Source organism: Barbatula barbatula, assembly GCF_947034865.1.
Source record: "Barbatula barbatula genome assembly, chromosome: 5".
NCBI lineage: Eukaryota > Metazoa > Chordata > Actinopteri > Cypriniformes > Nemacheilidae > Barbatula > Barbatula barbatula.
Window position 1 is genome coordinate 11,937,976 of NC_136769.1, and position 12,054 is coordinate 11,950,029.

Consider the following 12,054-nt stretch of genomic DNA (forward strand, 5'->3'; position numbering starts at 1 on the left):
TTTATTTTTCAGGTCACACCTGACTGGCTTCATTGATGTATACAGAAAAGCAGAAAAATGATTCACTGTGTCAAAACACAGGCTTGATCTATTTTAGTATAATATTTCCATGAATATACTTTTTTCCTGCAGCATTTGAATCATTTCTTGTGCAACTTGAAGCTCATGGTGCAAAAAATGCCAAGGTCGTGGGTACGATCCTACAAAATAAAGGCCTCCACCATGTGCGTAAATGAGTGAAATATTGTCTTTGTATAGACATACTGCAGATAAACTCATACAGTAAAATCATGAGGAATGTGTTTTGGCAGAGTGTTTGATCTCTTCCAGGTGTTTTACTGCCATCATCTTTTAGATATCCTACACATCTTACGCTAATTACAATTTACTAGCAGCTTGTTGGACTAAAAAGACTTGTTTTTCTCTTCCTTTCATACCTACAGTACATTAATTAAAGACTCCCACAAAAGAAGAGAAGAAACAAAACAAGATATGAGCAGATACAGTTCAGTTTTTGGGAACACTCATATACAAAGTGTGAGAATAAAGAGAAACAGAGACAAATACAAACTGGTCCTATTTTCTTTGCGAGTTTCACAGAGGATCTTCTAAAGAACCCATGCAGAACACTCTGGGTCTAAATCTTCCAAACATTTCTAATTCAATTGTCAAGATAATCAAATTATTTGTGAAACAATCTGGGACAAGCCACAGGGCATGATGGAAAACAGGCCTAGATATTGTCATTATAAGTCATGATAAGATGATATTTAACAGTAAAAGAGACAGTACGGAGTATGCAAGCGATATCTCTAAAAATGTAATCTTTATGACATCTGCTGACTTTTTTCAAAGCAAAAGAACATTAATGTTCTAAAATAAATCATGTTAGGCATCTTACCTGTTCAGGGAAAAACGCCTGGATCCGTATTTAATCTTTCAGATGTTGGAGACTTAAAAGCTCTGTCAATATTAACTCTTATCACTTTCCCTTTTTGAATGCAGGCTAACCACAGCTTGAGGTTTCTTGTTCTTATCAACAGGTTATTCACCAGATATTATCACAGTTAGGACTTAATAAGATATGACATTCCTCAGATGATTGCTTTGTTAAAGTATCAATATTAAACGCACCATCTAGATGATAATTTCAATTCTAAGTGACTGCTGTAAGAACAAACAGCGCTCTGCTACCCGCAGCATCCACATGTGTGATATATTAACCGGTCCTCAACATTCAAAGTTTACTGATATGATGGCACAAACTCAATTTCCTGTGAAAAATGACCCGATCACACAAATAATAAATCACTTACTGCTTTGAACACAAATCTCTTCATGTTCTTGGTCAATAATTGATTTCCGTTTATTTTTATCCAAGTTATGGATCGTAGCAGATTGTTAGCAGAGACTGTGTTTCTGGAAGGGGGCGGCACCATCATTTGAGTCCCCATCAGTAAGTGGGTCCACAGTGGCTTTAATTAAAAGTGCCCGCTTTAATTTGTGGTGTACAATAAACGGATTACAGCTGTGGTGATTTCATTCTTCAAGCCACTGAACCTCTTAATCTGCCTTGTGAGAAAGAGCTTCACTTGAACGCCATCACAGGCTTTTTATTGGGCCACTTCATACTCAGGTCTTTTTGATCTCTCGTTTTTTCTCACTCTGCTTTACTGTTGAGTAAAGCTTTACTTGTATCATTTTCAGTTTTTTGTATTATATTTTCTCTCTGTGTATGTTCGAAAGTCAAGTTTAATTCTGAGCGTTGGCACTGTTTATTAGCAGAATGTACTTTATTTTCTCTATTTCTCTTTCTCTCTCTCTCTCTCTCTCTCTCTCTCTCTCTCTCTCTCTCTCTCTATTTGGGATAAAGCACCAAAGGGAAGATTTTGCAGAGGTTTGCAAATCTGCATAGAGATGTTGGGATAAAATCTACTTACGTTCACACACACCCGTCCAAGCACACGCAGACTGTGTAAGCATACACTGGAGGGCAATTTCAGCAGATCTAGCCAGCATCAGCCCACATTTAAATATAAATTCCTGAGCAAACATAAAACCATAGACCATAAAGACATGAATGAAATGTTAGAAAGTTAGGAGTTCAGGGTAATTACATAGGTCAGTGATTTATTGGAATCTCTCCCGACATTAATGAGTCCTGGCTAATTAAAATGATCAGTTCTGAATTAATAGATTTAGATCTGATTATTCAGATGTAAAAAAGGAATTTTGTCCACTATTAGCCTTGTAGGTTTGCTTGTGTTGCCTTCGTTGTTGTAGCTCTAGATTCACTAAACAAATGATGCAAATCAAGTAACAGTACAACAAGATAACCAAATCTGGGCTCAACACCATTTACACGGCTAAATCTCCCGTTTAGGTTTAGATGCAGCTCACTATTGAGATTTTATACCTGTATAGCAGTGATGCGATATAGACACCTGATTCAGCTTTTTATAATGCTGAAAATGTGCTTGTCTATACTGCACATATGGATGTATGGCCATTTATTAAGCTCTTCTCCATCATATAATGAATTACTCGACACTTCTATTGCTTTCCGTGGTTATACAGTGCAGCGTAAATTCTGCAAGGCAAACAGTGCAGAATTTTGGGATGAAGGTTCAATTTGCAACTGAGACTAATTTTCATGGAAAATAGGTTTGTTGGCAATGGAAAAATTGCATTAATTATATAGAGTGCATCACTAGTACACCACACTAGCCACTAAAATGGTTGGTTCAATCTACGAATAAGATGCAGTGGTGATTTTAAAGGTACAGTGTATGAAATTTTGTGGTATCTAGTGGTGAGGTTGCGAATTGCAACCCACGGCTCACTCCACCCCTCCCTTTCGAAGCACTATGGTGGCTGACACAGGACTAAGATGTCGTCACACTTTCGCTTCTTTGCCAAAGGATATAACTTAAGTGAGCAGGGCGGGACGAGAGTCGCGCATGCACCGGTCTCGCGTCTCTCACGGAGGAGCGACAATAGGGGGAGAGAGGACCGGGCCTGGACTTTATGTCATGTGTTATTGTGTTTGTGTGGCAGGCAGTCAACCGTGAGGGACCTGCCGGCATTTTACCTTTCTCTTGTTGTTTGTTTATTTTATTAAATGCCTGTTTCACGTTCGCCGGTTCCTGTTTACTTCCTTGCTTTTATTGAACCTTTGTTACAATGAAATATTTAGGAAACGTGCTGTGAAGAGCAGTTTGTCCGTTTAGGGCTACTGTAGAAACAACAAGGTGAATTCCATGCAGAGGGAACCACAGTGTATGTAGATAGAAATAACTCTTCTAAGGTGATAAAAACATAATGCTTAATTATGTAAGGTCTTTATACACCTCTGAAGACATAGTTAAGTATTTTATATTGTGTTTCTGTCGATTGATCCTCAAAAATTACACACTGGACCTTCAAATGCCTGATTACATTTATGCAGCAGGCAGACACATTTATCTAAAGTGACTAACAGTGCATTCAAGGTTCATGTTTTCTCAGTTTGTGTGCAGTGAACAGATAACGCTTTTTTTGCTTGTGTTCGAATATGTGAACTATCGCCTGGCAGCCTGAGAAACAAATGGCATATTACATACTGTATTTCACATACTAAAAGGGCGGTAAGTATAGTATAAAAGTACCTTTTCAACTAAAAGAAAGTGTGAGGAGGTGATGTGTTTTGATTGGAGAACATCTGGCCCTGTTTTAGTGAAAGAAGACTCTGATCTGCCACAACAGAACACATGCTCCTGACTGCTTCAGATGTTCATGCTGGCACTAAACAATTGAGAACAGCTTTTCTAAAGTCTGTTGTCGGTGTCATTCATCTCTTTCTCTTTTTCAGAGAAATATAATTCCTCACCCACAAGCCTAATAACTGGAGAAATTATGAATTGGATAAAAAATAAGCATGACACAAATGCTTAATTTTCACAGTAAAATTCAGTGTTTAAAGAATTATTTTAATGGCTTTGCAATGTAAGCATCATAAGAAAGTATGTTAAAACATTTATATTATACTACACCCATTGATATTTCTAAAAGCAACACTAAAAGGGATAGTTCACCCAAAAATGAAAATCCTGTCATCATTTACTTACCCTACTGACTTGTCAAACCTTTAGAACACAATCGAAGATGTTTTGAAGGATTTTGGTCAACTAAGACCGTCAGGCCCTATTGATTTACATTTTGTTGTGTCCATACAGTTGAAGGCAATGGGGACCAACAGTATTTGGTTACCAACATTTTTCTAAATATCTTCTTTTGTGTTTTGCAGAAGACAAAAGTCAAACAGCTTTTAAAACTTCAAGAGGGGGAGTAAATGATGACAAAAAAAATTTGTTTTTGTGTGAACTAACTCTTTTAACAAAATTTTTAACAATATGACAAAGTCCCTGCCTTAGTTTTCTCCCCACAAAGGCCTGAAAAGAGGTTTAATGGTGCATTGACAGCCTGGTTAATATGAATGCAGTAGGCTTTGCAACCATGCATAGTTAGCAAAAGAGAAATGTTGCAGATTAGTGTATAACTGGGGAACAGGTGTGGGTACGTGTAAGTGCTTGTGACTAACCGTTTGTTTGATATCAGGAATGCCAATGCGAAACACCATCATAGCTACATGTGCATCGTCGGATGGGTTGCTAGAACTCCGTTCCCTCAGCTTACGCTGCTGCTGCTGCTGAGTAGCTGTCTGTTGGTGAGTGGGTCCAGGGTTGGATGAATAAGGGTTGGCGGCGTGGCCCGGGTTCCCGGGCCGCATCTGTCTGTCTCCTGGGCTTCGTCCAGCCATTGTGCCTTTCTGCCTGTGCCCCTCTTCCCTGCCTCCCCTCATACGCCTGATGTCATCATCATCATCCGCTTCCTCTTCGTCATCCAGCTCTCCGTTCTCCTCCTCTCCTTCCTCGTCTATGCCGTCATCATCCATTTCCTCTCCCTCCTCCTCCTCCTCTTCCTCTTCTTCTTCTGCCCCTGGATATAGGTGTTGACTGTTTCCCAGCATCCTTTGGTGCTCCTCGTCGCTGGAGAGGGGGCTGAGCGGCATCGTCATGGCGACAGGGAGAGTGGCACCAACGGCAACGGCATCATCTCTAGAGACACACTGTGAAGAGAGGAGGAGTGAGAGATGAGATGTAGAGAACATAAGTAGGAGTTTGAGAGAATTAAAAAAACACAATCCCACATCACTCAATCAGATAGTCGGCAGCTCCCATCTGGAAAGTGCCGATGGTCGCTATAGGAACAGACGCTCTCCCTTCAGCACCACACAGCAAGAAGCTGATTCTCATTCACAGGCTTCCACCTACAGTAGCCCTCATGTCCCACTTGCCCTTATGCAAAACACACAGTTATTACAACGAAGAGCATCTTCTGCACACACAGCCATGCCTAAGTTTCATAATCGACTTGGGGCTTGTTTGTTCATAGAGCTGTTTCATAAATGTGAGCAGTCACAGATTTGTGGAACATTTTACTCCGTGTTTTTGGCCCCTGTAGCACAATAAAGCATGACCGACCCCTAATTGCAGCTGTCAAATCTCCCCGCCTGCTTTTGGAGAGTTGCCCTCTATATTACATCATCAATCATCATAGTTTGTTTCCTTTTTCATCTTGTGTTTTGCCCTTTCCCAACTTGCAGGGATCTAAGGTTATAATTATTAGTAAGACATTGTACAATATTCTTTCATTCTGTCATACACAAGACCAGTTGCACACATTTTGTATTAATGCAAAAAAAATATGTTTATATGTTGCTTAGCAACTAAAACACCTAACGTTACAATAATCTTCCGTTATAATTATTCATTATAAAGGTGTTTTTTGCACATTGGTGTCTTTTATCACACTGCTAGCATGAATTATATATGATAACAGGAGTAATTTTACTTCTTGTGTTCGCGAAGTTACCCACTTTGTCATGGGCATATCACCCTACCTGTTTTAAAATCTAATTTCGAGTGGCTTGTTTCTTTATAATGCTACACTAAGCAGCATAATAAGATCAATAAAATGTTTGCAATTCTCTGAAATCAATAAATGGCCCCAGGTTGCTTATTGCAGGTTTGTTTTTATGAGACCTGGCCTTCTGCAGCACTACTGCACTACTCAGGGCAATGTTGTAACACCTCATAAGTCCTAGATCGCTAACAAAACTGCAAAAAAAAAGCAATCCACTAAGACCCTTGAGAATCCCTCCTTCAAATATACCTCTTCAAAACAGGATAACTGTGTTTGGGAGAGGGAACAAGTATCTATAGTGCTACTCACTCCCAGCTGCTCTGTGGCAGGTGCTGTTCCAACACTTTAGATGTGGAGGATCTTACAACAACGTGTATTGTGCCAGTCAGCTGACATGTCTGAGAAGAGTGTGAATATTCTCTACATTAGCACATATCCACACATATAATTGCCTCTTAACAAAACCTATTATGAAAAGCACATTATACTGCAACCTTCCTGTTGTCTTTTACAGGGTATCTTTTATATTATGTCAAGCAAGTGTAACCGGATCTACTCGCCTCGAACCGGGTCGGTCCGGAATTGGAGTCGAGTGCTGTAACAAGGAGGCTAAAGACCACGGGAGTGAGGTTTACACACTGCACAGCTCTTCACTAGCTGACCTTCGTTACACAAGGAGGTCAGTGACCCCCTGGGGGTCTGGCAAACCTAATAAAAAACGATAGAAACCATCACAGAAATTCACAGCTTATGCATTAAACCCATTATAAAAATCTCTTTGAAGTGTGTCTTTGGTATTATTCCAATAAGGTTTTAGAATTTTCTACAGGTTCCAATCGGCCAGGTTACACACCACCAATAGAATCCATCACAAACCAATAGACACCATAATAGTTTCCAAACTAATACAATTCCCATTATAACCATTAAATCAATTACATTTTCTATTGTGTTTTGGACAGGGAATGATTGTGCTTTTGAGAGAAATGAAATATAATATAAAGTGAAAATAAATAAAGCATTTCATGCAAACTATCAGATCAGCTTGACCCTTCTACATTAAAATGTATTAAGTAAAATTAAAATGTGTATGACTATGCAAAACTATGAAAAAGTATTGTAAATTATAACAGAGCACGTAAATAAATGAATTTACAATACAACATATAAACCCTGCAAAACTCAATTTAAGGCTAAAAACACTACAAGACTTGCTCAGATTTTGCCCAGAATTTTCAGTCTGAAGTTGATCAGTTAGTGTGTTTCTATCAGTGTTTCTATTAAAAAGTCAGCAAGAGTACAAAATCTGTTCAGATTTTAAAGTCTTGTAGTGTATTACAGCCATTGGACAGTATGTAATAGGCTGATCTGTTCATCTCATACACAAAGGCTCTTTACCTCATACATCAAGGCTCTTTACCTGATAACGTGTGTCTAAACCTAAAGAAGAAAAAATGGTTTTATTTTTTGGCCACTTTTTTATAAAGTAATAAAAGAGACAAGCAATGATTGAGAAAAGGCATTAGTCGAACTTAAACTCATGTGGCCCCCAATGTGTTAAAACACCACTAGCCTACAATTCTAACACGTCTCTAGTCTTTAATGGTATTTTAATGACTCACTTAAAGCATTATTCAGCTTGAAGCAAAACTTACACAAATTCCCAACGTTCGTGTTTCTAGCACCTTAAACAAGTTTTCGTTATGAGCAGCATGTTTTGCTTCAGTGAGACAGGAAGCAATTGAAACCACTGAACAAGATATCATTGCATGGCCGCCATCAGGGTTATTGACACTATACTGGAGGGCAGCTGGTGTTAATGTCTCTGCAGACACCCAATTCAAAAGCTGGTCCTGCAACACAATCGCTTGATCTTCACAGAGAAAACAAACCGCAATATCACCGTTGAAGTTTAAGTCATCCAATTAATAAACGCTGTGTGAAATATACAGTGAGCAACACTATCAAAGCTGACAACGTGCCAAGTACTATTACATCCAATTTGCATCTTCAACAAAGCACACAGAATATAATAGCTGCGAGCCTGTGGATTTGTTGTGAATTGCCCCAGTGAGACTCCGTGAAACAGTCAGACTATCTTAATGCTGGCCTAAGAGCTTTATTTGTAAATTCAATCCAATATCATGACCCTCAGGCTTCTGACCATCATTAAATGTTTATATGAACAAGGATGTGTTCAAAGCAATTACAACACTGATTAGCTTTTTTCCCAGTTGTTCGTACGCTGCAAAAAATGATGTGCCGTAGATTTTATGAAAAGAAATGATTAATATATACTTAATACAATTTTGTTCCTATTTTTAACCAAACAATTTAGTTAAAACAACGTAAACATTTTGGAAATAAAATCTACTAATTTTGGTTGTTAAGATTTAAATCATTTTGTTTGAGTAATTTTAGTTGAACAAATTATTAAGTAAATCCAACTCAATTGGGAGGGAGGCACGATATTAGTCATGAAGTGTGTTATTTCACTTATTGAACAGGAACTGTGCTAATGCCAGTACAGAGACCACCAGTCCCTTCTTACTTGACCATCTATGTTGTAAAAGAATACTATATTTCAATATGAAAGTAAGTGATGCCTTAAATTTGATTTAGAGAAATGTTTTTGTACAACGTCATTTTTTGTTTACATTGTTTACATTTGTGTAACAATAACTTGATATTTTACCCAAAACTAAATGTATTTAATACGCAGAATTTACTTTATTCTAAATGAAACGACGACTTATGTAAATTCAAGTGTAAATTGTGACTGCATGATGCATAAAACCGAAAACCGCATCGAGAGAGAGATATTGCCAGAAGGGTGAGCAATTGACAAAAAATATGTGATGGGAACATTAAGGGCTCGTGCAAGAAATAATATGACTTGTCAGAGAAAATAAATGACAATGGGAGGGAGAAGTGGAGTGGGGCGAGAGAGTAATATTAAAGAAATACAACAAATGAAGCAAATAACCCTTTTCTTTACAACCAGAGATCGAAATAATGTCCCTTTGGCTAGCTCTGTTCTTTGTGAAATCCTGCTTTAACATTACAGACATTCTAGATTCAGAGCCACAAATGTTGGATTGTTTGGGCTGCTGCGTGTTGTAACCTGAGGCACGCTGACCATATTTAACCACTGAACACCCAGGACAGTTCAGCAGAGCAATGAAAAGAAAGATCCTTCCTGAAAACACTTGTGAAGGTTTTGTTTAATATAGAATACATTTTGAGACTGTATATTTTATCTAAGGATTTAATTCTCCCAATGTTTATTTCAGGCAGTTCCTGCTGCTTTTAACCTTTCAGATACAGTACACATGCAGCCAAAAACTCTCTGCTTCTGTTCAGTTGCAGGTTTCTTTTTTTCTCCTCTGCTCAAACACGAATCAGCAGTTTTGGCTCTCCGACCACACAATAAAGTACTGCTACATTCTAGCATTTTTAATAAGATGAAGCCATAAGACTTAAAATCTGATTTATATAGAACAAAGAATGTCAAAGATGTCAAATTTTTGTCAAAGAAAAATACATATGTCAAAGAAGTGACAGTTCCTTTGTTTGTATCCCAACTCTGTGGGTAAACTGGCTCAAAGGTCCAGTGTATTAAATTTGGGGACAGTGTATTTTTTTAAATATATACAGGAAAAAAACTTAAACAGGTTATTTTCTTCGATTTTGTGTGGCCACATATACACTTAGAATCTTAAAATACCAGCTGATTATTGGCATCCTAAAATATATTTAGATTTCAGATGTCTACAACTAGATATCTACTTGCCTCTACAACAATTTTAAGTCATAGTTCACCAAGTTTAAAGTTGGTAATTGAACAGTACTGGCCCCCATTCACTTCTATTGTATGGATACAAATTGATGCAAGTGAATGGGGGCCACATAACAATATTCTTCGAAGTATCTTCTTTATTCAGCAGAAGAAAGAAATTCATAGAGGTTTGAAATCACAAGAGGAATTTTTCAGAATTTAAATTTTTGGGTTGAACTATCACTGTAAAGAAAAAGTGGCACAGTTTACCCCACTGTCCCCTACGAACTGTATTTAGCCCTCCAAAAATAACTGACAACCCGGGGCTATGTGAACATAGCCAAAAATGACAGAGGAGGCTGCACTGTTTCGAAAGAGAGAGAGGAAAAACACACATCGACAGGGGTAAAACAATTGGCACAATCTGAAAAAGGACAAAATGAAAGAGTGAAAAACGGGCAAAAGAACAAAGTATATTTTCTCCTGCTGACTAATCACAGATTGGAGGGATTGGAAATGAGGTGGGTGGGAGCAGAGATAGAGGGCAAATGGAAACGGTTGGAGGGAGCCGGAGTGAGAAACTGAACGAAAAAAGAGAGGCAGAGAGGAGGGCCAGGATGTTGAGATAGAGAGGGATTAGTCTCTGCATGTTCTAGATCCTAGACAGGGCAAGTCAGGCACAGCAGGGGAAGAGAAGTATGAAATGAAAGGCTGGATTAAAAAGGACAGCACCGAGGAGCTGAACTCAGATGCATGATGGGAAAGAAGCATGTGAGGACGATCTTAAATCAAATTAGGAAAGAGAGGGTCCTTTCTTAAAATAGGTCTAAATTGTGAAAAAAACTAAACAAAAGGAGATAATACAATATTTTTGAGTGACATTTAAAATTTTTATTAATAAGGGGTGCGTACAAATTCCTCTATATATAAACCCTGCCAGAACCAGTAAAGGAGTCAATATTCCTTTTATATGTGTCTCAAATCTACTATGTTTTTTCAGAACTTAACACTCTAAACCAAGAATGGATTCTTGTGTTAAAGAAACATTTTAAGTGGTCATTGCTTATTCGTTATAGTTTTTCAAAATACATTTCACTTCTAAATTAAATGAGTTGTTTGCACTACTAAGACGAAATATTAAATGCAATGATCATGTTAAAGTCCCAGTGAAATGAATATTACAGTGTTTATAGTAAATAGCGTATCAATGTGGGTCATTTTCTTTTTAAAATTCATGTACCCCTCACAATCTTCAGTTAAAATCTGAAAATGCAATTCCACCCTGAAAGGACTATCGATCTCAAATGACATCAATTAGACAGCTTAAGACATCTGTTAACTCCTCCCCTTTAACTGTCTGTCTGCTGCCAGTTTCATTTCAAAATGCAACAATCAATTTGCAGTGCAAAACACAAGCCACGCCCACTAATGTTCTCCTTTGAAATTCCTTTTCACTCGTAAATGTGTCGGAATACAGAAGGGAAAACGATAGCAACTTCCGTTTCATGGGGACCATTGAAAGTAGTCTATTGCGCGCCATGTGTGGATATTAGAAAGCAACTTGAATCGGTGAGTATGTAAAATTGTATCATAAATGGTCTTATCTGTAGTGATTACCGAAAATCCGGACCATTGTTAGTCGAACTCTAAAAGGTTAATATAGTGTTGAAGGCAATGCTATTTCTTGTTTTTATTTTACTACACAACAGAATCAGGAGCCAACAGCGACTAGGTCACTTGTGCTCAGAAGGCTCCTAATTGTTCTTGGTGACTACCCCACAGACATCTTCTCAATGGGCACCTTAAAGGACCATGGCAATATACTGTAATCCTTTTATTATCTGATAGTCCTTATTTTATAAATTGTACTTCAAGCTTAAACCATTGAACTTAATAACAAAAGTCACAATTTTGACATAACAAAGCATCAAAGTTTGATTTCAAGCATTGATTTCACTATAATTTTTAATATTTGTCATGGTTTTACTCATTCAATATTACAGATATCAAGATTATATTTTGACAAAATGTTCTTTACATCATGCAGGGTGATTTTATGTAGAAAATGACCCTCATGCTATTCCAAACCCAAAAGACCATTATTTACCTTCAGAACACAATTTAAGTTTTCTTTTAATAAAACATGAAATATTTCTGTTCCGTCATTTAAAGTCGAGGTAAGCTAAATTTAAAAGTTTAAAATGGTCATAAAGGCAATTTAGAATGAATCCATAAGAATCAAGTGGTTTTATACAAGTCATTTGAAGAGATACAATAGTTGCATAACGTTTTTATATCATCATTTCTGTTTT

General features: G+C 37.6%; 1 protein-coding gene across 1 annotated transcript in view; it reads right to left on the reverse strand.

Moving 5' to 3' along the window:
- Positions 1-12,054, reverse strand: part of shank1 (SH3 and multiple ankyrin repeat domains 1) — a 77,777-nt gene that overhangs the window by 42,804 nt on the left and 22,919 nt on the right. The window contains exon 2 of the mRNA XM_079456612.1: positions 4,580-5,107. Within this exon, the coding sequence (XP_079312738.1) occupies positions 4,580-5,056 (477 nt within the window). The 5' untranslated portion in view covers positions 5,057-5,107. The remainder of the gene's footprint in view (positions 1-4,579; positions 5,108-12,054) is intronic.